The sequence below is a fragment of the Ambystoma mexicanum genome, chromosome 11 (assembly GCF_040938575.1).
Source record: "Ambystoma mexicanum isolate Mex_15411 chromosome 11, UKY_AmexF1_1, whole genome shotgun sequence".
Lineage (NCBI taxonomy): Eukaryota > Metazoa > Chordata > Amphibia > Caudata > Ambystomatidae > Ambystoma > Ambystoma mexicanum.
The window spans coordinates 1175478290-1175505991 of NC_090934.1; the positions used below are offsets into that span (position 1 = coordinate 1175478290).

The following is a 27702-nucleotide window of genomic DNA, read 5'->3' on the forward strand; positions in this document are numbered from 1 at the left end:
CACTTCCCAGCTCTTTTGATATCAGTACTTTTCACTAGTTCACATAGACAGTTCTGTTGCTTGGCTTCAAAGTCATATACAAGGTTGTTGAAAACTCAAGCTTGTTTATGGCTACATTTATTTGTTTTTCTGTACAGGGACACTTGGTCTAGGCGCAGGTGTCGGACCACACGATCCACCCATTACAGGTCCCGCAACCAATATCCCTTTCTGTCTGCTTCCATCAACAATTGAGCACTGCTTCCATTTGTCGGTAATGTTTAGTTGATTCCCCAGACACACTCTCCTGACAGTTTTCTGTATTCCTTTGGGTCTTGCCAACAAAGGTTTCCTCTTAACCTGCAATTCCTGGGTCAGCTTTGGGTCAATACTTGGTTTATCATCTCATACCCTTCTTGGTATTCTCTTGACTTTGCCAATACATGTGTTTCATACAATGCGTTCTGTGGTGTCTGCTACATGCACCGCCTTTCTTTTACTCCATTCCCAAGTGCTCGACTTGCTTTTTACTCTTTGCAGCATTCAAAAACTGCTTACAACAACTTTCAGTTTCTTTCGCTATTCAAAAGTACTTGTTTTGGCATTCAAAAGTACTTGCAATAACTTTCAATTTGTTCATTATTCAAAAGGACTTTGTTGCAGGTTCCCATAGACCTTGGTATGAGAGTTTCCCTGGTTCCCACTCACTGGTTACACATTGCAGCTCCCCTCTGCTTGATGTCCTTCTCGACGGGCCTCTCAATGCTCCTCGCTCTACTTTCCGGGTTCCCCGACCTTCGCCTTTCTATCGCGGCGGCCACAGAGAGCTCTGCTTGCTCTCCTGGTTTCCCAAGGTGGCTGGGGTTTGTGGGAGTGCCACAGCTCCTGCTGCGTGTAGCTGATCAGGAGGGTAGCAGGACCTCCAGACTCTCTTGCGGCCACCCTCGGCCTCAACACCCCTGTCTCCTGCTTGGCAGGGCTTCTGGGTCTCTGACATGGTTCCTGGCTCTCCAGCTCCCTTATCTCCAGCCCGTTCCTCCTTGCTCAATGTGACAGGCATTTTTATATACGTTGGGAGTGTTAAGTGACCTCAGGTGTGGGTCATTAAGTCCAATCGCTTGACTATGGCGAAACCCATTAGGTGGACATGCCTGGTTGTTCCACCTGCATACCTCCGTAGCCCTCTTTTCCATCTTGGTACCAAAGTGGTGTTTGGGGAAGTTTGATTTGATAAAAGAAGTATTTATGACTCTTGGTGTCTCTGATATATGTTTGTATCGATGAAATGCGGATGTGTCCTCCTAGTTGGTCTCTTCCTCATCTGAGTGTTGAGGTAGTGTTTCTGGGGTAAATTTTGGAGAGAAGAAAGGGAAAGGATTGATAGTATCCTACAAAGGCTTGCATGATAGACGATTCATTCTGAAAAGGGAAAGGGGGAAACTACCATAACCAGAAGGCCTTGGGAAGAGGCCAAAATGCGGTCAAAATGGTCATACCAGTGTCTTGTAAAATCCTCAGTACTGTCGAAAGTCTTTTACCTACGGATGGTTTTGAAGGAAAGGGAGATGATTCCTGCTTGGTGAAATTAGCGCATGAACTACGTGTTGTAAAGGTTGGCAAAAGTGAACCCGGCAGAGGGATGCTAACGAGAAGGGGCCAAGACTAAAGTCCCATATAGTATGTTGACAAGAGGGAACCTGACCAAGGGATGTCCATAGTGAACTGTTTGGTAAATGTTTGCAAGAGTGAACCTGGAAGATGGATGCTAACAAAAAGGGGCGAGGCCTAAAGTCCCTATGAACAGTGTGTTGACAAGGGTGAACCCGAACAAGGGATGTCCACAGTGAACTGTTTTGCAAAAGGTGGCAGAGTGAACCTGGCAGAGGGAGGCCGAGAAACAGGGGTAAACCCTGAGGATCTGTTTAAAAAGACATTAAGATTTGTGAAAGCACAGCAAATCTAGAGTGTAGACAGTCCTTCAAAGGAATCTGGGAGGAGCGGATGGGGATGGCACTTGAAGAGGAACCATGGGGAGCGATCTTTAGAATTATTTTCTCAGGCTCCCTGTATACCTTGGCCATGGAGCACAACTTCAAGATGCTACATTCTTGGCATCTCCTCCCAACTAGACTTGACAAGATGTACAGAGGGATGTCCCCCCTCTGTCCTAGGGAATGCATGCAGCGTGGAATCTGGTATCTCACATGGTGGGAATGCCCAGGGGTCCAAATTTACTGGTCAGAACTACCTAGCTGGATTAAAGAGATTGTGGGCATCATGCCCTCCCTGCACCCCTTGGAGATCCTCCTGGGCACACCAACCCCAGACTCTGATACGAGCAACTTTCTGGTCGAGGCAATGCTGAGGGCCGGAAGACTGGCCCTCGCCCAAAAATGTAAGAGCCCCTCTGCTCCATCCAAGGCGGAGTGGCTCACTAAGTTATGGGCCATATTCACATATGAAAAACTCTGCAATAACAAAATGGACTTCTTTCTGTTGAACTGGACCGCCGTTCTTTTGAGCGAGGAATGCAGCGCTTTGAGTCTGTAGCTCCCTGCTGCTAAAAGACTTACCGCGTTTTTACTTCTCTTGTCTATCAACTGTAATCTGCTTCTCTCCCTGATTCACGTGTCGACCTAATTTTGTCAGTCGTACCAAATTGTATTGATCCATGGTTGTTTCTTCAATGTTACTTGTACCCAACATTTGTTTGGGCTTGGTAGTATCTTTAGATAGGGGGCAGGGAAGGAGGGGGGGTAAAAATGTATTTGCATTTTCTTGTTGTGTTCCCTTCGGCTGTTACCAGGGATTTCCTGACGACTTTTGTATGTGCAAAATTGCTCAATAAAAAACAAAAAAGTGTGAAAGCAAGAAGTATTGTAAGACCAGGTGAAGTGACTTGTCCCCCTTGGCATTCGGGTCCTTGCCCGACCAAGGGAGATCCAGGGGTAGATCCAGGGGTGAAACGTTATCACCCAAAGTCCATTTGGAAAGGAACTCTTTTTTTTGTTGTTGAATACATCAGGCCTTCAAAGGCAAGAGACTTTTTAATGAAAGAGACCTAACCATCGAAGAACCTGATAACGTGTACAGAACTGTCGGCTTGTGCTGGGAAAGCTCACGCATGTGCTGTGCTCAGGAGATCCACTTTGTCCTGTGCTCAAAACGTGGGAAAGGGAGACCCCTGGCAATCACATCCTGACTTTAGTATTTGTGAACACTTCTTTCTTTATTCAAAACCCTATCCCACACTCTTTATGTAATTAGTTGTAAGGATTTGGCAATATTCTTTTTTTTTTTTACTGTTGCCACCATGAGTTCCTTACATTTCCAGTAATCAAGATCTTTCTCCCCTGGTCCACTGGGATACCCTGTTTCATCCTTTCTAGGACACATGATCCGAGCTGCCATCCATTCAGGGTCCTCTTTGCTAACAGGGGATTTAGCTCCTCCCACTTCAGTTGAACCCCTTGAGGAGTCAGACAATTTCTTTTCCCTCTTGATTTTGGCAATGACACAGAGAGGAAGCCTTTGTCCCTCTGTTGACCTGCTCCCAGGGGTCACTGGCTGGCCTCCCCGGTCCCAAGGAGTCTGCTCCCAGGAGTCCATTCTCTTCTGCTCTGGTGGGCTCACACCTGCCGCTGTGCCCATGCTGGAGCCCTGCCAAGGATCCCGCCATTTGGAGGCCGTCCCCGCCGATACTTGTCAGTGGCTGGGGACCACATGCTGTGGAAGGACAATGGGCCTCATTCCAAAAATGGTGGTGTGGGAGAAAAGTGGCAGTAATTCTATTACCACCACTTTTTTGGCAGTAACGGAATTACCACCCTTTGTCCAACACTGCCAAATTTATAATTGTAGGTGTGTTAATCGCTGGCAGTATTACACCATGTGTACTCTGCCGATTTTTTGGAGGTAAAATGGCAGACTCACCTCCACCTTCTGGTTGGTGGTAAAACCTCCACTTCACCTAAAAAAAAAAATCACCAGTGGATTTACTGCTCTGTAATTGCACTTGTGGTAAATCTGCCTAAAATCCCCATGGAGTCCTCTGATAAATACACAGGGCCAGGTGGCCGTAACGGTAACCAAATTTGGCAGATTTACTGCGGAATTACCACCAAACTGCGAATGATGCCCAATGTTTTCCTAGCAAGATTCTGTGCAATGGGCTTTCCAGACGTTGTGCAAGTAGGTGGATCTTGCCAAAATGTTTGACTTTTATAGCCAGTACATGCACTTGGTCCGTACCAATGAGTTAATTTGTGGACTTTTTCAACAGGAATGGATGCATCGGTTTCTGTGCAGACAAAGCGGACTGAAGTGTTTGCTAGACTACGAGATATTGTAGTTACTGATGCTGACCCAAAGACCATTCATAAAAAGGTGCAGTGATTTTTTTATTTTTTTATTCTTTTAATTATTTTATTTTCCTATTATATTTGCCTATGTCCTGGACTAATATACTAAAGTCACCCCTAACCCTTTCTTAGAGGTTTGGGATTATTTTCTCTTAACAGCTACTTTGTGATATTGTATAGTGTGGTTACATTTTAGGTTTGATATTGTATTTCATGAAACGTGTGACATAGACGCTTCATTTGTTCCAGGAACTGACAACAGACACAAGCATATAGTTCATGGAGTTGTATTAATCCTGTGCAATAAACTATTATGTAACGTGTCAGGACGGTGACGAGACCTAACAAGTATCATGGTATTAGGTTGGTCTCTGTAAGTGTACATGTGTACCTTGTGGGGGAACTGGTGACTCTTAACTAAGGGGTGAACAGAAACCAGGATTGTCCCTCTTTCGTCAAAGGATGTTGTTGAGGGAATGTTCAGAATCTCAGAATGTAAAAAAAGAAAAAATCAAGCCAGCTAACAGATATAAAGCAGTATGTATTAAGTTCCTCCAGATGCCAATAAAAGATCAGATGAAAGTATTTAAGTTCGCTCCTCAGGAAGGGTATCCTTTCCCCTCAACAATGGTTAGGAAGTAGGCGATGCCCAATCCTCTGACCCTCTTCTTAGGCAGCAGGCTTTCCCCAACTGTGGAGACACCTTAGGCAGATAGCTGTTTTCTCTGAAATGCTGTCCCCTAGGGTTGTTTTTCAGGGCTCTTTGTCGTTTGGCAAGGACTGCTGCCAGGCTGGACTAATGGGTTGTCTGGTGTGCCATGGTGGGATTTAGCAGTGAAATGTAGCCATATACTTCTTTATTTTCATTAATTTTACAATGTAAAGAAAAAGAACATTACAATGGAACAAATGTAGGAGGTTCCTGCACCTTAAACCATAAATGGGATCAAATATTGACTCTGAAAGGGAAACAACCTTGGAAGTCCACATTCGTTGAAGGGGGCGGGTGCGATGTCTTAACCCCTACTAGAATACCCATTAACAAGTGGTGCCAAGGGTATAACCGCTTACATATAGCAAGACAGGACTGACCCTTCCGTGGGGCCATATTTACTAAGAAACATTTACATTCCACACGGCGAAGGATCGAAGAGCATGCACAGCTCAAGAGGGAGACACCCAAACCAGAGATGTTATGTAGGAAAAAAGAAAAACCATGACACAGTTACAACCAAAATAGAAGAAACCACGCTCTTCATTTATCATGCAGCCTTTCATCCAATATCCTCATTGGGTGCTTTCTCAACAGGATTGTCCACTGTGGCCTTTTTCCCCCCCTTTCCTGATGCCATGGCCCTTTACCTCTTCCCGATGGCAGATCTCTGTGAACACTCCACGGGACAGCCAATCCTCTGCCTACTCGCAACAGACTCCCTCGGCAGGAAGGAGGTGCGAGGTGGGAGTACGAAATGGGGTTCCAGAAAGGAGCACAGCTGCGTATGATACCTGCCTGCACTTCCACCGAACCCCTTGTGATCGCTGCGTTTAATTAGTCCTCGTTTGCCTGTCTGCCTCGGATCGTCTGCATTGCACTGCGGTGGTGAGAGATCAGCTCCGCCGTCTGCTTTCCGTTGCATGGCACTCTGAGGCCCCACCACATTTACAAGTACGACCGGGCTGTAGCTATGTCCGCTCGGACTTCAGCGCCTCGTCTCCAGCTGAGGCAGACGCATTGGGGCATCTGGGGCTGCCACAAGTGTGATGCATGCCAGGGGGTTCCGGCCCTGTTCGCGAGACCGGTTCCCTGCACCAGGACTTTGCGGTGCCAACACCATTCACCCCCTGCATGGGCGGCACGCACCAAAAGAGCACTCTTGCATCCCTGCCGTCTCGGTTAACCACACTGTCCGGCCTCTTACGCATCTGCCAAGATCTCAAGATTGGATGGGGCGATAGCTCTGATTCCTCAGCAACAGCTGCACTGTGATCAGATCTCAGCCCAAAGTGAGTGCCATCGCTGGAGAATGCGTTAAGAGCGGCCCCATTCTTGCCGGGCCTGCCTTCATGACACAGAGCTTCCCCTTGTCACTACCATCTTGTTAGGGCTCACTGGTGCCCACAGACATATACTTCTAATGGATTGTGTCCTTCTATGGATTCCTTATTGTTGATGTATTCTTCATGCAACAGCAGGTCTCAGAAACCTTTGACTGCATGGGCCCCTGGTGTCGAAGTTCCACGGCACTGTTCATCGTCGAGTCTGGGTGTGATTTCAGATTCATATTAAAAGCCTCTGCAGCGTCCTGTGACCATAGTTCCTTTTTTCTGCATGCTCAGCACGCTTCTCGGGTACTATCTTTTACACCTCTAAGAATTTCTCTCTGATGCACTCGATAAAATTTCAGAAAAAGATTAAAATATTGACACCTATGCCCTCCGATTTTAAAGTGTCGACATTGTAGTATAAATTTGTCCCTGACGGACCCCCAACAGGCTTGTCTATTGGGCTTCGTTAACAATCACCCCGTACTAATTGCTCTTCATTCCAAACAATGACTCCGAAGGCAATGAAGAAGAGGACATCAACATTGGCTTTCAAAACCTCTAGCATGACCCCATCAAAACCACCTGCTGAGGTAAAAGGCTCCAAGAGGTCAACAGATCGCCAAAGAAATCAAAGAAAATAAAAAATAGAAAAAGATCTTATTTGAGGAGCAAATCCAGAAATGTGTCATCCTCTTTGTTAAAGAGAGGACATAGGCATTCATCTTTGGACTTCTCAGCTGAGATGTATGTTTCCTCTCCAAATCGGCTTATGGGTAAAAATTGGAGGAATTCCGTCAAAAGACGACGGAAGTCTTCAAGACCGCAGGACCTCCCGCTATGGATTCACATGCTCATGAATATTCCCTGTTGTCAGGCTGGGAATCCTCGGTAAAAAGAAAGCAGTTTAGCTTTAAATGTAAAACTGCTCATCTCCTCTATAACCTATCAGTGTCCTTTGGGTCATAATGCCCCCAGCCAATGACACTAGTCCTCCTAAGATCTACTCCCGGTGACCATCTTCAGATTTTTACTGCACATTTCCAGAGTTGTCCTCATGCTTCGCTCCTCGTAAATCGTAGGTTGTTTGCTATTTTTCACATTTTTCAGAAGAAATGTTCCATCTATTCTTCGTCTACCATTACGTGGCGACTACCGGCAACAGGGACATGCTGTTGGCGCAGATTTTCTATCCATCGTTGGTTCTTCTACCCGTGGCGCCAACAGGCCCAGGCCTGGGCCTACATCTCGACACCTAAACCATTGCTGATGAGGAAGAAGAACCTCTTCAGGGCCTATTGTAATCAGTTATTTATAGCGCAATTAATACCCTGAGATTTCTGAGCGCGGACCCGAGGATGAAACCTGTTTTGCTGCATGTTGTCTTGCTTCCAAGATGAGTGCGTTGCCCCTGAGCTATCCTCGCAAGACAATGAAAGCTGTGGCCTGAGGATCATCTTCGTCGAGGACAAGTACCTCATGCGCCTTTATTTTCTTCACGCTGACCACAACGCAAACGGATGCAACAACTGCCAATCCTTCTCATTGAAAACCAAAAGGGATCGCCACCGGAGGTTGGTGACATGGATCAAGGAGGGAAAGGCCTCACATTGCCTCCAGGTGCAGTCATGCCGCATCCAGTGCTGGGGGTCCTCTGTGCACACTCCCTCTACCAAGAAGAGGTTGAGGTCCTTTGAGTTAATGGGAACATTAGGTTAGTGCTACACTTATTTGGTGGTTGTGCTGGGTGTTTAGATTTGAAGCATACAATGGGTATTGATTAGGCATTGTTATACTCCCATCAGGTTACCACACCATATAATAAGGAAAGCTGTATAAGAATCACTCAGGTAGGCTGTGAGTTATTGGGTCTGATTAGCAGCTTGGCATTTTACGTTACAAAGTGATAACTAGCAATAAGAAGTGCTTGGCACACACATGCATAGATTGGGTGATAGCAAATGCAATGGTTAAGATGGAATGGCTGTCATGTATATCTTATAGCTAGGTGTTGGCTGTGGGCATGTACGGATGATCCATGTACACAACGGAATCTTACTTGAGTGTAAGCAAATGTATGACATGCTACCAGCCACGTTTGATATTTTTGCATGTTAACATCAAGATGTGTTGTTTATCTATTCTCCATTTCTTTTATTTTCTTTGATTTGAATTAACCAGCAAATGGGGTGATATTCCGCATGGTATGTTGCATCCTTTTCAAATTTTAGCACCTCCCCCTTGGCCTTTAGTCTGGGGTTTCTTCCCGTTAGTTTCTGTTTGCTGTGTCTGCTTCAGCTAAATTCCCCTTTCAGGGAGCGTCCCGATCCCCCAAGGCCCACCGGATACTGATAGGCTTATAGGTCAATGCTGGAAATTTCAGGTCATACTCCAACACTGGGGCCCAAATGTTCTGAAAGGGATGGAGGAATCCGGCCCTTGCCGCTGTTACCTTTTCCCTGATCAGATTGTCCCATATTTCTCCCCACCATTGGGAAATGAAGGGACTGTTGTGGGCTTTCCAGAAGCGGGCTATCACTATTTTCCCAGCCAGAAGGCATTGAGTCAGCAGTTTAGCTTTGTTTCCGGAGCGCGGATAGATCCCGGGGACCGGGACCCCTAGAAGGACAGGCTCAGGCTCCAGAGGGAGAGCCGTCTGGGTGATCTGTTCAATGGTGGCTAAGCATAGTTTCCAGAATTGTTTGATCTTTGGACATGTCCACCACATGTGCAAAAAGGAGCCCGGTCTGCCGCACCCTCTCCAACAGGTTTGGTCGAGAGAATGGTTCATATGATGAAGCCTAAGGGGGGAGTAGTACCAGCGTAGCAGAATTTTGTACGCGCATTCTCTGTTGATGACACAAGCGGATGATGTTTGTGCCCGGGTCCAGACATCCACCCAGACCTGGTCCTCAACCGGGTGTTCCAGATCAGCTTCCCACTGGGCCATACATCGGGTTTTTGAAATGAGAAAGTCCCCTAGAAATCGTCTGTATAGGGTGGTTATCCTGCCTCTGGGGCGATGGGTGGATATTTGCCACACGCGTATATGCGCTAGTTCCGCTGCCACCCTGTAGGATTGCAGGTCGGGGACCCCCAGTCCGCCCAATCTTGCGTTGCCTAGCATTGTTTTTGGGGGATCCTGGCCTTCTTCCCCCTCCAGATAAATCGGAGCATTTTCCTCTGCAAGTCGCGGAGGGCGGGGGCTGGGATTGCGACAGGGATGGAGGAGCAGGCGTAAAGGAATCTTGGAAGAAAGTTCATTTTACAGGCCGTTATACGTCCCATCAATGAGATTTCTTGGGTCGCCCAGCGTTCCAAATCACCTTCTAGTTCTTTAAAGAGCCGGGGAAAGTTGGCCTGATATGTGTCCTTTGGGTTCGCGGGTATAGGGACCCCCAAGTATGGACCCCCAAGTAGGGAATAGCCCTCACCTTCCATGTAATTGGATACATCGGGGCCAGTGCCTCCCGTTCCTCCGGGGAGAGGCCTATACCCAGGGCTACCGATTTTTTGAAGTTGATGGAGAAGCCGGTGACCACACCCCATAGCTAGTTATTTCAGTCAAGGCGCGATTTAGTGAGGAACGGGCCTCTGAGATCGTGAGCAACACGTCATCTGCATATAGAGTGATTTTATGCTGAGATGGACTGACCTGGAGGCCCTTGATATGGTTATTCAGTCTGATCTTCTGGGCGAAGGGTTCCATGATGAGTGCGAATAGCAGTGTGGATAGCGGGCAGCCCTGTCTGGTTCCACGGTCAGGGGGATTAGAGCAGAGAGTGAGCCATTGATCCTAAGGAAGGTTTTTGTTGATTTATAATTGGCCAGGACCATTGCCTAGAACGCCGGGCCAAACCCAAAGGCCTCCAGAGTAAGGCTCATGAAGGACCAGTCCAACCTGTCGAACGCCTTGGTAGCGTCTAGGGCCATCAACACCAACCCCTTGGAGCCTCGGCAGGCGAGGTCCACCAGGTCCAGGGCTCTGCGGATCTTATCTCCTGCTGATCTGTTCAAAATAAAGCCTGCTTGGTTAGGGTGAATTACGTGGGGTAGTATGCGTGACAGGTGGTTACCGAGAAATTTAGAGTGTCAGTTAGTGTCAATATTCAGCAGGGCTATTGGCCTGTAGGAAGCTGGGGCTCTCGGGTCCTTCCCTGGTTTCGGTAGAAGGATGGTGGTCGATTCTTGCATTGAGGGGGTCACCGTGCCAGTTTCCCTAAAAGAGTTGAAGAGCGCCACCAGGGGGGGGGAGCCAGCTGGGGTTTAAACATTTTGTAGAACCTAGAGGAAAATCCGCCGGGCCCTGGGATTTAAGGGACTTAATGGCTTCTTCGACCTCCTCACCCGTGATCGGAGCCTTCAGGTTCTCCCTAGTCAAATCGTGTAGTCGGGGAGGGCTGCTTCCTGTAGGTATTCTTTTTGTTTAATCAGGTCCCGCGGTGGCACCGTCATTACCTGGACCAGGTGGTCCGCCGCTAGCTGTTGCTTTTTCAGTTCAGCGTATTGTATCACTCCATGTGGGTATCGCAGTCCGATAATGGCGTTGCTGCGCTTTGCTTTAGCCAGTTTAGCCATAAGCAGCTTGTTCGCCTTGTTGTTCTTCACATAATAGAATTGTTTGGCTTTAGCCAAAAGCTGTGCCGTGTGTTCAGTGTAGTGGGCCTCTAGCAGCTTTCTGGCGATGCGGATGGCTCGCTGTGTCTTAGGGGACCAGCCTTTTTTCTTGTGAGTCTCCTCCGCTGATTGAGTTCTTCCTCGAGGATCAAGCGAGCCTGTCGCCTACTACGGTGGAATGCCACTCCATGTGTGATCAGTTCTCCCCTCATCACCGCTTTCAAGGGATCCCAAGTGTTTGCAGGGTAGGTGTCTTCGACCGGGTTTTCCTTTAGGAAGTTTTTAATCGCTGTTGCAATCTTGTCCCGTAGCGGCATTTCGTTAAGAATTGGATCATGAAGAGTCCATCTGCACAGAGAGTTGGGCTTGGGTTCATATGCTTGCATCTCCAGGATTACTGGGGCGTGATCAGACAGAATCTGCGGACCGATATATACATCATTGGCGTAGTCAAGCATCTGGGGGATGTCAGGAGGAGGTCAATCCTTGAGAAGGTTCAGTGAACGTAGGAATAGAAGAGTAGTCTTTTTCAGAGGGACCTCTAAAGATCTGAACAGGCGCAGGAGACTGAGCGCCTGAGTGAAGTTTAAGGGGGTGGGGTGGGGGTGAGATTTGTCTTTTGTAGGTTCTGGTACTCCATTGAAGTCTCCCCCAATTATGACTTGGCCTTCTGTGCAGATAGAGAGGGAGGAGCCCAGTGAGTCATAGAAGGCTGCTTGCCAAGAGTTGGGGGCATATACTGAGACAAAAGTGTATAGGTCTCCCAGCAATAGGTATTTGACTGCCACAAATCGGCCTTCCGAACATGTTTTTGTTTTCAGTACCTGGGGCTTCAGGCCCTTCCTGAAGAGAATTGCAGTGCCTCCCTTCTTAGAGCTGCCTGAGGCAAAGAGCTGGAGTAGGTAGGATCGGGAGCCGAGACGCCTGAAATCCACCCGGAGTAGGTGAGTCTCCTGAAGCAGAGCTACCCCTGCATCTTCGTCCTGAAGCTTTTGTAGAATCGACTTACGTTCGGCGGGGGAGTTCAGTCCATTGACATTAAGGGAGAGAAATTTTAGGGTTTGATGCTCCTGGGCTAGGTCCCTCCCTGATGCTAGGAATGCATCACCCTGCTCTTGGGGTTTTAACGCAAGCCGCCAATGGGGGGCGTAACTTTAACTGGTTGGTGGGCCGACATTGTGGGTTCGGCCATTCCCCTGGCCAATCGAGTAAGTAAGAATAATATGGTATTCCAAGGACTCATAGGTGGAATGTACCTTGGAAATGGGCATGAGCCGTGAGTGGGGCCCGTTGCATTCATTATAGTTGTTGTTAAGCTGGGTGAAGATCGATGAAGTTCCGTTGGGACAGAGCTGGGAGGTCGGTGAAAACGTGAGATAGAGTTCTGCAGGTTACGGTCCTGCTCCAGCCTACCTTCTCCTGCTGATCCGTGGCACCTTAGACCAGGAGGACCGGCTAGGTTTCGGGAGTGAGACAGCTCCCACGTCAGTAGTGTCCTCCGATCTTGGCGATGTGGCTTCTTCGGGCGAGGATGGGTGCATGATTTTGTTGGCATCCTCAAGGTGGCTAATTCTGCGTAGGGTGCCGTTATATGAAAACTGTAGGGCAGTCGGGAATAGCCATCTGTATCGAATCTGATGCTCCTGCAGGAAGAGAGTCAGAGGCCGGAGAGATTTCCTCTTCTGGAGTGTAAGCAGCGAGAGGTCTTGGTAGATCTGGAGAGGCGAGCCCTGAAAGGAGAGCTCGTCTTGAGAGCGGCTGATTGCCGAGATGGCCTCCTTTGTGGTGAAAAAGTGCACTCTAGTTATGACATCAGGGGGGAGGTCTGAGTCCACTCCCCGACGTGGGCGCAACCTGTGAGTGAGATCAAGAAGGAGTTGAGGTTTGTCCAGTTGTGGGAGCAGGGATTGGAAGAAGTTCCCCACATATTCCGCCAGGTTTTTGTCCGGGACAGAGGTTGGTGTCCCTCGAATTCAGAGGTTGTTGCGCCGGGCCCTATTTTCAAGATCTTCTTGTTTGAATTCGAGGATTTCACATTTGTCCTGCAAGGTTCTGATCGAGCGTTGGATTTCCCCCAATGTGGTTGCATGGTCCTGGGAGCGGTCGTCTATCTCCCCCAGCCTTTGTTCCACCTCGGTCACCCTTTGATCGGTGTGTTCTAACTAGGTAGTAAGCTCTGTCATGCAGGATCTGAATTCATTTGTATAAATAGGAGATGTACGCCCCACCAGCCTTGTCTTCAGCTCCTTCCAACTGACTGGAGTCCTACCAACATTCTCATTCCACCCTTGCAAGTTCTACATTCTACACAGACATGGGGCCTCATTTTGACTGTGCCGATCCAGAAACACTGGTGCTGGTAAGCCTACCAGCACTGGTATTTATGGATTGGCACAGAACAACTCTGCTGGCAGGTGCTGTCCTGCCCACCAGGGTCAGACCTGGTGGGCGGAACGGCACCTGCCAGCAGAGTTTCACTGAAGCCTTCCGTGGTCCCCCTTCCCATTGAGTCCTATTGGACTCAAATGGGAATGGGGATTAACAGTTTACAGGCACCTGACTTCCTGGAGCACCGGGGTCATATTCCCCAGGTGTTTCCGGCAAGGCAGGCACCAGTAAATATTGAAAGTCCGGCGGCAACCTGCCGGTAGCAGAGGCAGGGTGACCGCCAGACTTGTAATGAGGCCCATATACTGCATTACCAGGATGCTACACGTCTCCCTTTTTTCCATAAAACAAAACAGTGAAATGAACTAAAGCAAAACAGTTAAATGAAACACACCAATGCGAGTACACTTATACAACAACTAACACAAATTAGCTAAAGTAACGATCTAAGAAACTTCTATTGCTGCTGGGTAGCTGTAATATATCACTGACTGGAAAATAACTGACAAAACATTAATAATAAGTGAAACAGATGAGTGTAACAAAACCTATACCTTAAATTGGATATATCCACATAAATATGAGGAATAATGTTAATGCCCGTTATTCAACATAATCTTTTAAATAGGATAGTCTCCCACAATTTCTACTGGGAATTTCCCACCTATTGGAAAATTTCATTTTGTCCATTTTGTGAATCCTACACGGTTGCTTACTCCTTACTGAATCCTTCACCATTTCACTCTCCTGCACACCCCTAACATTCTTTTTGAGCTTACATACCCTATTAACGTCCCACACTTGTCCATCTGACACCTTCACAACGCCATGTAATTTCTTAATTACCCTCCTAGGCACCTACCAACTTCCTTCCACTCTATTATCAAGACATTTTATGCACACCCACTCTCCCTCCTTGACTACACATTGTTTAGTCACTTTACTCAAATCTAATTTTTATGTTGCTTAGTTGTCTAACAGTTATTCTCTCCTTGACATTGTATGGCCTGGTACAGTGCCAGTGCCAGATAGTACAGCAGTAAAATAGGGATGTGCCAGACAGTACAGCAGCAAATAAGACTGCTGCATCAAATTGGTCAGTGTTACTTCAACCAATACAGTATCGCTGTAGTGCAATTACTCAACTCTACAATTGTATCCTTGTGTCCAAAGTTCAACAAGTGCCTTTCACTCCAATTGCAAGTAACCCTATCAGACTGAGTGTTCCCTCAATACACCAAATTCCAAGGATGGAATGGCTATACAAGGAGTACCACCTCCAAACTACTTTCTGGAGCTAAAAGGAGCACCAAGCATACCCTGGAAGAGGTGGAAGAAGAGATTCAACCATTATGTTTTAGCTATGCACAGAGTAAACTTTGCTGGGGAGAGGAAGAAATGCCTCCTTATGCACAGTCTTGGGAATTATGGCCAAGAGCAATTTGAAAAACTGCCTTCTCTATCTGAAGAATCTGATGGTCTATCAGAATATGAGAAATGCATCAAGATGTTGGACAAACACTATGAAAGATGCACAAGCATTATATTAGAAAAATATCACTTTGGAAAAAGGAAACGATGAGTCAGTGGAACAGTATATCACGGCACTGAGAGGCTTAGCTGCTTTGTGTGAATTTGGCCACATGTTGAATGAAAGGCTACGAGATCAGTTCATGCTTGAATGTTGCAATGAAAAACAGAAGCACTATGGGCTAAGAACGCCTAACATTGATGAGGTCATGAGGGTAGCAAAGGAAGTGGAGCATACCCACAGATGTGTCAAGGAGTTGGAGAACAGGATCGAAACAGATGAGAAGAAACCAGTAGAGGACTAAGTTATGTAAGTAACTACTGGCCAGACAAAGAAATACGGCAACAAGAGACAAAATGTTAGTAAGGATAACAAGAAAAGGAGAAATGTAAAGAACAGAGGTAGAAATGATGAATCTGACAAGAAAAGATGTTTTTGTTGTGATAGTCCTTCTCATTTTGCAAGCAGTGTCAAATGCCCTGCAATTATAGCTATGGGCAAAAAATGCAACAGGTGTGGACATTTTATCTCATGTTGCAGGACAAAAAGTGAGATTATTGCTCTTTTGGACGAACTATGTGAAGCCATTGACTTTACCTCGGATGATGTCAACATGGTTCAGGATGATGATGCCGACACCGAAAAGCCCATGGCCACCATTGAACCTGAAGGAATGAAATTGGACATGGTGATAGATTCAGGGGCAAGATACACGTTTCTGCCCAAACACTTGTTTGAAAAGGGATTACAAAGCTCTATCTCTCTTAAAGTAGTCGATATACAACCAGTTGCTTTTGGTGGAAAGAGAATAGATTTGGAGGGTTGGTTTTGGGCAGTGTTGAAATTCAAACACAAGTCAGCAAAAGGCAAAGTATATCTTTCTAAGAAAGATAGTAATCCATTACTAAGTTGGTCCCATCAAAAACCACTCCAGATAAAGTTAGATACCAATCATACACAGTTGCTTACTCCTTATTGAATCATTCAGCATTTTCACTCTCTGTGATTGATCATTTATTTGCATTAATAGGAGATCTAATGTCCTCAGCTCCTTCCAACTGACTGGACTCCTACCAACATTCTCATTCCACCCTTGCAAGTTCTACATTCTACACAGACATATAATGCATTACCAGAATGTTACACCCCCCCTCCCTTTCCCTTACCCCCTAGCTGGGTGGGCTCAACCGGCCTCTGACCCCTCCCGAATCTCCCCCTAGGGGGTTGAGATCCCTTCCTTTTCCAGCATCTCCCCTTGCGGGTCTACCCCAACCCATGTCTTGGACCCAAGATTTCCCCTCCCCTTCCGCTGTTACTGTGCGTGCTCCCTACCCGAGTGTTTTACTGATTCTTTTCTTCATTCACACCTGCGGTTAGGTTGAAGGGTTCCTATCTGGGGAGTCGTTGTCCTGTGTTATTCCCTCTGATGATGTTCCTGAGCCCCTCAGGCCCCTCTTTTTCCTTGCTTTCGTTTTTGATTCTTGTGTGGACCACTCCCACGCCTTTCTTTTCGACTGATCTTTTGTTGTGCCATGGGTTTCACTATTGGTTTGGTCACATTCTATTCCCAGAATTTTTGCCCCCTCTTCCACCATTTTGATTCGCCTTTGTCGGCCCTTTGTGTTCGAACAGAAGACCATGAGAGGTGCCTCTCCTCATAAATTCCTGCACCTTTGGGTGCATTATCCTTCTCTTGCTGAGTGTGACTTGGTAGAAGTTTTGGTACAGTTGGATGGCCGAGCGGTTAAAGTTGAGGTCCTTTGCTCTTCTTGCAGCGGCCAGGATCGTTTCTTTTTGGGAGTATTCAAGCATGGCGACCAGGGTGTCCCTTGGCCTCTCTGCCGGATCGTTTCTTTTAGGGCCCACTCTATGTATCCGGTCTATCAAGATTTCCGCCGATTCCGTCACATCTGCAAGGTCTGCAAAGATTTGCTGTACTGTTTGGGGCAGTTCCACATCGCCCACTGCTTCGGGGATTGCCTTGACTCTTATGTTTGTTCTCCTTGATCTGTTTTAGAGATCCTCGGTCTGGATCTCCAAGTTGTGGGTGGCCCTAGCCAAGTTCTCCATCAGGTCCTCCATTTTGTGAGAGTTGTCGATCATCTCCTGCAGGGCCTTCTCGTTTGTATCCACTCTAGCATCAAATGTGTATATCTCACTTCATTTCCTTGAGCTCCCCTGCCAAATCCTCCTTCATCTTGTCCAGTTGGGAGTGGATGCTGTTCGCTATCCTGTCCCCGAAGCTCAGGAAGCATTGATTGAGGAAACTTTGCGTGGCCACCTGCTCCTCTGGTACTTCTCCTTGCAGGGTTTCAGCTTCCTCCCTGGCTGCCTCTGTTTCCTCTTTGGGTTGTTGCTCCTTCAGTCTTTTTTTACCCTTTCATGGAAGACTGACAGTCTTTTCCCCTGTTTTTCAATATCCTGCCGTCCCCCTTGATCAATTGTCGTGGGGTGGGGAGGGGGTAAGTGTTCTGTTTCCTTTTTGTTGTTCATTTAGTATCCCTCTTCTCCCGTATGCTTGTGTTGTCAGGGGCTGGAGGCGATGGGCCCTGGGGATTGATCAGCTGTGTTTGAGGCCCCTGTCTTCCCAGCTCCACTTCTGTAAGTTTGCTCCCTGCCTCTGTGAGGGTGCCTTATCTTGGTGCCTCGCATTCCCACTTAGTTCCCCTAAGAGGACCTCTCTTTCATGCCCAGGGTATTCTTAGTCTGTCTCCCTGTTGCCGTGGCTTTCAGAAGATCACTTGTATTCTGAACATATCCTCTATGTATCTTGTCCCTTTTGCCTCCCCTGCTTAGTTAGTCAAGGCTAGGGCCAGAGCCCTACTTTCTTGGTGTGCATAGGGTGGTCATGGGGCCTGGCCTGGAGAGCTGTTTGCTGCTTCCCTCCAGTGGGCGCCTTAATTGCTGCTTTAATTCTCGCTGCTGGGGTTTTTTCGCGGAGGCATCAAGCGCGGGGGAGGGATGGGATATTGCCAGCACTCGTGCTGGGTGATGTAGGCTTCTCCCCACAGGGTTCACATCCCCTTCGGGGTATGTTCCCGCGGGCCCCGCTCCATGCCTTTGCCGGCCTCTGAAGTCGGGTGCTTCCGTTCACCCTTGCGGGGGGCGCTCGGTTTGTCAGCATTCTCCTTGCCGCAAATGCTTGCTCTTGTTAGTGGGCTATGGTTCAGGCTCCCTCGAAGCGTGCACTGCTAGATTGTGTGCTTGGGCATCCCTAGGGCGCTCCCCTGGGTCGTTGGGTCTGTGGGCCGAAGCCTGCACTTGTCTCCTGGTTCCGCCGGGTGACTGCTCTGTTGTGCATGCAGTGTCGTTCTGGGCAGTGTTGTCGGGTCCCTTTGGGGTCTGCCTCCCGTTCGGGGTCCTTCCCGTTAGCCCAGCACTTCACCTCGCCGAATCCTGGTGTCAGGCGCCCCCGTTCTCTCTCACCAGGGTAGTGCCTGAATCATCAGCAGTCAGACCGCTATGGATGCCTGCCCTTGATATCTGCCTTTGGCTCCACTCCCCACGCTGAAGGCGCTGAACGAGAGTGTGCACCGGCGGCCCGGTGCGCCCTGCTGGGTCTTGGGACCGGCGGGCTGCCCCTTGCTCCTGGTCCTGCTGAGGGACTGCTCCTCAGCATGGGGTGTGTGCCACCAATGGTTCTACCCGCTCTGCAGCGGGGGACCAGCACTTTCTTGTCCTTCCACCCTGATTGCGCTTCAGATGCCTCCCGGGGAGGGTGTTTTCTGCTTTATTGAACGCCTTTCGGAGCAGTCGGGGACGGAAAGCACCTCTTCACAGTGCTTTCAGTCCGGCGGCCATCTTGGAATCTTATTATTTACTTTTAATTGTGAGCGCCACTTGCCATGCTCTTATGGCAAATGGCAAGCGGCTCTCACAAGTACCATTAGCTGCCCGACATACTTCCATAATGGGCAGAGTTTAATTGTGAACCATGATTACCATGCACATATATTAAGCAACATTATAAGTAAAAGCTGTTCGACATGCAAGAATGTCGGGCAGCATTTAATGGTAATTGTAAGCGCTGTCTGCGATGCAAGCACGGCAGGCAGCATTTACATTGGATCCCTATGGCATCTGCCTGCTTTATGCTAATTCATAAAGCTGGTGGACACCATAGAGATCTACAGCATTTGCACAGGCATGAAAATCCATTCCGGTGCAAATGCTGGAGCATTTGTATGGCAGAGAGTAAGTGAGGACGTGGAAATGCAAGTGGTACTCTGCCCCCCCCCCCCCCCCTCTCTGCCATACACATGTGTGAACATGTTTTGGGGCGTGATTGAAAGGGGTAAAAGCCTTGCTGAAGGCTTTTACACATTCCAATCATGTTACACCCCATATGAAATGTACTCCTAAGAGTGATCAACGATACCTTGAAATTGGAAACCAAATACATGGCTGTTTGGCATTTAAAATACTTGTACTCCTCTTGGTACCGCTAAGCCATGTAGGCATACAAACAACCTCATCCATTATCCCCTCAAAAGATTGAACTCATCGAAAACCATGCATGAAATTCACCCATTTGTGGACTAGGGATACTGTAACGCTCACCTGATTCCCGCAGAGGCGCCGGTCTTGACTGGGTGAATGCCGTATCTTCAAAGGTGATGTGTAACACACGGTTGGCTCTTTGGGCTGGACCTCTGTGCACTGTATGTCTGACTCGAAGAGTAAGATGTCTGCAGATAGAAAATATGGGATTAATGAACTGGGTTTATTGGGTGCCTCTCTCCTCTCCTCTTCGCTTTCTCTTCTCCTGTAGAACCCCAAAGGTTAACGCCCTCACCTTAGGTAAGTGAACGCCAAGCTCTCCATCTGCCTCGGGGCAGGGTGCCGTAACCAGTTTCTTCACTGGATAAGGGTGCAGGCCTCTTGACCTCAGAGGACTGCTGTCCGTCGTTAACTGCATGAACGGTAAGTTCTGGGCACTTCAAATGTCTTAAAAGTCTTTTGTAATGATATCTCTTGTTTTGCAGGGTTCCGGCGATGGCGGATGGCGGGCTGATGAGAGTTGAGGATCGAACCCGCGTGAGGAATAGAAGCGCCTGGAAGCACGTAAGTAAGCGCTTGTAGCCTGCTTCACGATGCGCACTAACTGTCCCTTTTATCTTGCAGGTACAAGTTCGGAGCTTTAGAGAAGCTGAAGGGTGCTGGAATACCCACTGGATTCGGCGTGGGAAGGAGTAATGGCACGTGAGTAATAAAGTTGCCCAATGTCTTTAAACGCACCTTCTTTTGTCTTCCAGATGCGGGATGCAGTGCGAAGACCTCCGGAGCATGCGAAGAGTAGGTAAGCCTTTGTCTTTCAGATGCCGGAATGCAGTGCGAAGACCTCCGGAGCATGCGAAGAGTAGGTAAGCCTTTGTCTTTCAGATGCCGGAATGCAGCGCGAGGCGTTGGTGACAGCCGATGGACCAGGTAAGAGATGCGCTGCCACTGAAGACCGTAGTGCTAACCTGTTCTTTCTTTGTCTTTACAGGTGCTGCTGAAGACTGGATTCCAGGATGGTAAGCCTTTGTTCCCTTAGGCCCAGGATCAGAAGCAGAAGACACGATGAGCGTTCTGCTGCAGAGAATGCAGAATAACGCAAAGCAAGATTCATCCATCGGGTGTGGTTTAAATAGCCTCCTGTAGTGCTTAGGTGTCTCCTTCCACAGCCACGCCTAGGTAAGAAAAGAGTTCCTGCTTTCCAGAAGAGTTCCAGTGTTCTGAACCTAGGGAGTGGCTCCTGCCCCACCCAACAGGAAAAGTAGTCCCAAACAGAAGAGGATCAGGGGTTCAACTGGCAGGTAAGTAAGCAGCATGGTCTGCTGCAGGTAAGTCCACCCAAGCATTATGAGCCCGGCGCTTCCAGCGCTGGGACTGGGCATCTTTATGAGCCTGGTGCCACTGGCGCCAGGACAGGGTCCAAAAGGTCCCAATTGGGACTGGCTGGCACTCGGAACCGGGGTTATGGGTCTGCTTCCAAGGGAGTCGGGCAAGTCCTGATCTTTTGGAAACAGAGATCATGACAGATACATTGTTGGCCCAAGTCCAGGTCATGATTATTCCAGATATGTAGGAAAAGATGAAGTCAGTGCAAGTGCCATCTGAGGAGTCAAATGCGTTTATAACTAGTAGGAAGAATGTTTTTAAAATTGTATGAATTTCTACGATGGAGCATAAACCATTGTTTGTCTGTCGGCAAATTCATATTCAGTTAGTTTGTTAAACCTTTTATGCCTATTATCTGTCTTTTACGTCCTTTTTTTACCCTTCTACTAATAACCATCAAATTCAACTTCAGCATTAAGCCAAATTTCTCGCAGAAGAGGTCCTGCTTTCCTATAATTTCATACCACTCAATCGTATGAATAAAGTAGGAATGAACCCTAGTGTTCCAAGACAAAGTGCCAAAGCCTAATTTGCCATCTTTAGGTGCTCCATTTACTATTATGAGATAACAGTGAAGGGGACCAGTCACAATTGTTTTTGCATCGCTGTCTTGGCTGCTAGTTTTTAGCATGAGCAACTGCTGAGCGAGCATTGATCAACATGAGAGGGAGTGTGCATATGGTCCGTGGGTGTTGGAGGGGTGCAAGGGCAATGTTGATGAGGTTCGCTAGGGTAGCTTGCTGGGGCTGGGCCATTCAAACCCTAGTGAGAGTGGGGTTGGGCTGTGGAGGGAGAAGACACTTGGTGATCAGGGTCGGACTTGGCATAAAATTATCTCGGGCACCAATGAAAAAGAGGGCCACAGTTGCCAATGGCCATTCATTCCTTTTGTTACACTGTTTGCGGGCGGGGGTGGGGGGAATTGGTCATAAAATGTGATGTAAAGTGTGCATTTTAAAGAATATGTATTCAGTAAAACTGGTCAAAACTACTAGCTCCATGGTGAAGTAACTTATTAAACTGGCCCACATGGGCCAAAAAAGTGGTACATTTCTATTTGTCCAATACAATACTTAGTTTCTTGTTTCATATCTTCCTTTGCAGTCTCTTGACGCTTCCACCAGTGCGGATCACACATCTAATTCCATGGTATTTCCCATTAGTACCACCTTGCTTTTGTTTCATTCATAAGTGCTCATCACTTGCTTTTGTTCTATACAGTATTCAAATATTCTCTCAATGCTTCTCAGTCACTTCGTTAGTCAATGTTACTTGTTTTCAACTGTCCAAAGTGTGTGTAATAGTTTGCAGCTTGCTCAGTAATCAAATATACTTGCGTTGGCCTTCCATAGTATTTATAATAGTTCTCATTTTATTCGGTATTCATACACGCTTGTTCCCAGTCCCCGGCGCGCCCCGGTACGAGTGTTCCCTGCTTTGCACTTACCAGTGGTATGCGGCAGCTCCTTCGGGCTTCTCTGCTTCGCTTCCCGGCTTCGATTCCCTCTGCCTTCCTTTTGCAGGAGCAACAGCAAACAGCCCTCGTTATTCTGGAACTCTGTCACACGTAGCTCTGCTCTTCCCCAGCAGAAGCTACTGAGAGCACCTCCGGCTGTCTTAGAGACCCGTGGCGATCTGGAGGCTTCGATCCCCCACAGCTTTTGCTGTGGGCACCGGGCAGGGAGGATAGCAGGATCTTCGACTCTCTCACAGCCAGCCTTGGCCCCGGCGTCGCTCTCACTCCTGTTCGGTACGTCTTCCCTCCAGCCTGTTCCTCTCAAGCCTGCTCAGTTTTTCGGAGTGTGGGTGTGTGTCTCACTCACTCTCTCACTCTCCATTCTTATACTTCTGGGACTTGTTAAATGACTGCAGGTGTGAGTCCTTAACGTTAATTGCACGACAATGGTGAAACCTATTAACTGGACATGCCTGTCCATTACAACTAAACTCCTCCAAAGCCCTCTTCCTCGTCTCCGTACCAAAGTGGTGTTTAGGCAGTTTTGAATGAATGGAAATGTGCTTAACTCCTGGTTGTTGCCTCCTCGTCCCAGTATTAAGGTGAACTGTCTGTGGGACATTTTGGGTGGAAGAAAGGGACAACAACTGATAGTAGCCTACAAAGGCATGGGGAATAGAGGGTTCACTTTGACAAGGGAAAGGGGGATACCATGTCTCATCAAAAGACAGCCCCATGGTTGGGATCCATAAGCGATGGCCTTTCCCTGGCCAGCTGAGAGGAGGACCAAGCGGGGAGAAGAAGTTGGGACACCCTCGGGTTCCTCACATGTGAGAAAGTCGGTCTGCATCATTCTGGGCAGGTGTTTTGATCTTTCTGGCTCCTTTAGTCCCAGGAATATTACTTTTTACAACCCAATTGTCCAAAGTAAAGGCCTCCTCTCAGTGGTTGTTAGATTTCTTTACCTGCACACTCTTTTCAGTTTCTCGCAAACCATAGTAGTTCTTCTCTGTTTCCATAAGATAGTAACAATAAGAGTCCGGGATCAAAATATTGTTTCGTTTTTGCATCAATTATTTTTCTGCGTCTTTGATCTTTGTTTCTTTTTAGCATGCTTAGATGCGGCACAATTCTTCGAAGTAGCAGAGTTACAACGAGAAGCTGATCCTGGGTTATGGTCTGAATCTTGTTCTACCAAGACCCTATGATAAAGACCGATATGTTCAACATCAATCTTCTCGCCATTGGAGACCTCAACCTTGTTTGCTGATGGACTTTTAATAAGTGGTGTACTATCGGCTCTAGTGCCCTCATTTAGCAAAGTGAGAGAGGTAACCGCTTCTTCAATCTGTTTTAAATTAGTATTATTTTCATTTTGAATAATTGAGATCGAAGCAAGAGTCTTCAAGGTGTTAAACACACTCAAGTTAAATTCAAACAGCTGCATCTATATAATAATAATTGATCATATGCATTATCTCACCCGGATAGTGGTATTTTGTTGGGATTGTATTGTTGGTGACGCAGGCTGTCTTGAACAACATGTATACATGAAGGGGTAGCTAGTTAAGCTCGTTGAGAATGGGAGTGATGTGGTTGAATTTTCTTATTCCCGTGAGGAAGCTTGCTGGACAAGTTCCACAGGAGCCAATGCTGCATCTGGGACTCATGCAAGTAGAGCTTTGCCACCATCAAGGTGGGAGATGATCAGAGCTGGGATGACTTTTCGGAAACTCGGGCCCGGGTGAAGAACATGACTTTGCATTGAAGCACAACCTGTTTTACAATGAGAGGTCACAGTCAACAAAGAGATTTTGGATCCTCTATCCTAGTTGAATTTTCGTTCTCACTCTTTCTTTATGATGCTTTTTTCTGTTGCTTGCTTCCAGTTAGCTTTAGTCTCTGCTGCTCATGGGTGTCTGTCCTCCCCCTTTTGTCATGTATTTTTTTCCCTTTCTGTGTACTTCTCTTCCTTTGGCCATTGCAGCCATGTCTCTCAAAGTGCTACAGTATTAACATCTCATCACTCCTCGGTCACGGTATATTCAACACCCCTTTGTTCTCACCACCTAGTGCTGTTGTTTGCTTCACTCTCCCCTAAAACGGCTCTTGTCATTGCAGATAACTTCCAGAGAAAAAAGTTCCTTGGACTTTGTGTTGGGCAGGGTCAGCACATTTTACGGGTGAGGCATTGGGCTGGAGACAGCGACCACTACAAACATCCTAAGCAGTTCACTTGTAAACAATCCCTCTGTTATGAATGTTTACTGCTTTGACAGACTCAGTAGTGATGAGTTATCTGTGGCTGGAACTTATCCATTAGAAAAAACTGTTATCTCTATCGTGAACCCCTGCCAGAATTAATCATCATCTGGCCCGCCGCTCATAGTGTACATGTTTCTACTCATAATCTGTTAGTATTTACCAGTAATTGACTATGCTATCTTTCCTTTGACGTCTGTGGAGGTGAAAGTTGCATGTATTTGAGGAACAGTGTCACAGGCATCTGCGATATATGTACCCGTTACATTACTTCATTTATCAGCGGTGCCAGTGCCACCCTCCCACAGTCGATCTGGTCCTTCTCAGGCGCACCCTTCTGCTGTGAACAGATTCTGGATCCTATCTGCGTCCTAGTGCTATTTCTAGAGATGAGGCGCTATGGAAGGAATATATCCATTAGAAGAAAACATGTGAAGTGAGTGATTGTATTATATGTGATAATATCAAGCAATTGGTGTAACTGGGCGTGTCATGGCAATGCCCATACAATACCTATGCAAATGTCACAACTATGGACTTTTTCATGTCATGGATTGATTATGGTTTTTGCTTTTTACGTATAAGTACACATGCAACATTCTGCTAAGAAAAATTAAGACTTTTTTTAAATTCTTGTTTTTTTATGGCACCTATTGACACGTGTGATGTTTGCACTGTGGAAGTTGCTAACTTTCTTATGAAATGTCTAGGCTATTTCCATCATTGGAGATGAAGTCTTCAGATTCTACATGTCACTGTATCCAGATGCCACTGAGGGAGATGCCTACACAGATATGTCGAAGGTAGATGGCAAGATGTCGTTAAAGGTCGGCTGCATCCAGATCGTTTACCTCCATAAATTCCTCATGTCACTTTTGGTAAGTTTAATTATGGTCTGAAGCTCTGTATGAACATTTCAAAATTAATTATGTCTGCAGAGTCCTTATTATCAATTTGCATTGAGTGATCGATCAACCACATATATACTGCACATTTTTATCTAGTTAATTCTGCTGTACATAACCTTATATATTTGAAAAGCTTCTTCACAATGTAGGCAACATATTTGTTTTTTTGGCTGATTGGTGACATAGACCACAAGTGGACAACTATTTTAATGGGGCTGAGCAAACTGACTAGACTGAACATGTAACTTTTCAGAGTTGTGCTTTCTGTATCTTACTGCATACTAAACTAAAGTAGTGCCTTCCATCTGTGCTTTTCTACAGCAAGTCTGCTGTTGGTGCAAGCCCTCCAATCTTTCTCCCCAACCCCCACATAGAACCCCTGCTGATCCTTGACGCCTTTTTAACCATGCACATTGCAGCTTATCCTGATTAGGTGCTAGCAAAGGAACAGACATAGACTTAGAAGGAGGACTGCAAACAATATCAGATAAATGAAGGATAAGAAACTCAGGTTTCACACACTTTCCTGTAGCTCCTAAGCCTCCTGCTAGCACAAAATGGCAGTCATTCTTGACATTTCTTTACAAGTTTTATTTCACCTATTAGCCATTAAAAAAACACAATCATGAAAGGAATATACACAATAGTTAAGAAAATGCAATTAGCAAAATAAACCCACTGCTGTAATTCATAGCAAATTCCATCTTAATCAAAAGAGCAGACACTTTTTGAACTGTCTTGTGTTCTCCAAAAATTGACATTTAGAGACGAGATTAAGGATATTGTGCATTTTCTGTTTTTACTAAGGTGTGGACAGAATAGAAACATTCATAAAAGAGAAAACATTTCAGCTCTGAGTTATTATTATTATGGTATTTATTTAGCACCGACCTAGCTTCGAAAAGCACCAGAGCGCTTTACAGAGGTATACAACATAAAAGAGCACTTTTCAGATGTAACTGCAGAACACATATACAACGGGGGAGACAATGCAGGGCGGCACAGAGGAGTGGGTTATAGCTGTACAGCTGTACCGGGTGGTGGGGAGGAGAGGGGTGGGGCGGAGTGTAGTGAGTCAGGGCGTGAGGTGCAATGTAATGGTCTAGCTGTTGAGGAGGAGAGATTCCTTGAAAAGTTTGGTCTTGAGTTCTTTTCTGAATTGTAGGAGCGAGTCTGATGCCGAGTGGGAGGAGGTTCCATGGTCTTGGGGCCTAGGCAGAGGAGGCTTGTTTTCTGATCCTTTTTGCAGCGGCGCATTTCAAGTCTGCACGTGTCCTGGCTTCTCTAGGTGCACTGTCCGCCGGAGATGCTCTGTTTCTCCGCGAGGTAGCTGGGTGACTTGAGGCTGACTGCCTTAGTTGATGCAACAAGACTTGACAGTGATTTGTGCGTGCAGTGGCACCCAGTGAGGGTCGATAAGGGCCGGAGGGTTGCGGTCGAATATGCATAGATTCTTGATGAGGCATGAGGCTGCATGTAGGACCCTTCTGAGGCGCGCAAGGGAGGACGACGGGAGGCCTTCGAGGTGTGAATCACCCTCATCCAGGTGGGATAGGACCAGTGCTTGAATGGTGGATCTAAAGCTGCCCGGAGGGTGGAAGGGCTTGACTTTCTGCAGGAGGGAGCGCAGATAGCAAGCTGTTTGAGTTTTTTTCTTAGCTATGTGCATCTTGAAGGACAGGTGTTTTTCAATGTGGAATCCGACGTACTTGGCGTAGGAGGTGCGTTTGGGTGTGAAGCCCTCAGAGTTAATGGTTGATAGCCAGGTCTGTATGTCTGGGTGTTCGGTGTTGTTGGTGAGGAGTAGGAATTCGGTCTTGGAGGGGTTGAGCTTCAAGTATGCACTGAACATCCAAGACTGGATTAGCGAGAGGAGGTTTTGAGCCTTTGGCTGTCCTTGATGGACTCGATCTTGAGGTATAGCTGTGTGTCTTTGGCTTATTGGTGGATATGGATGTTGTGTGTGGCTAGGATTGCTCCCAGCGGCTCCATGTATAGATTAAAGATCACTGAGGAGAGGATGGAATCCTGTGGGACTCCACAGGTGATGGGGTAGCATTTGCGATCTAGAGGAGTCCATCCGAACAAACTGCTGGCAGTTGGCGCGGTAGGACTTTAACCAGCCTATTACAAGGTTGCTGATCCCCATGCACCAATGTAGGGTGTCCGTAAGTGCCTGGTGGTCTACTGTGTTCAAAGCGGCCGAGAGGTCGAGTAGAACAAGGAGTTAAAATAACATTCCAATGGTTTCTGCCGCAGGCTCCACATCAGATA

At 47.1% G+C, this 27702-nt stretch overlaps 1 protein-coding gene across 4 annotated transcripts in view; it reads left to right on the forward strand.

Annotated features, from left to right (window-relative positions):
• VPS13C (vacuolar protein sorting 13 homolog C) overlaps positions 1–27702 on the forward strand; it is a 5236720-nt gene that overhangs the window by 2789863 nt on the left and 2419155 nt on the right. For all 4 annotated transcript variants that reach the window (XM_069624493.1, XM_069624490.1, XM_069624491.1 and 1 more), the window contains 2 exons: positions 4262–4365; positions 25231–25398. In XM_069624493.1, the coding sequence (XP_069480594.1) occupies positions 4262–4365; positions 25231–25398 (272 nt within the window). The remainder of the gene's footprint in view (positions 1–4261; positions 4366–25230; positions 25399–27702) is intronic.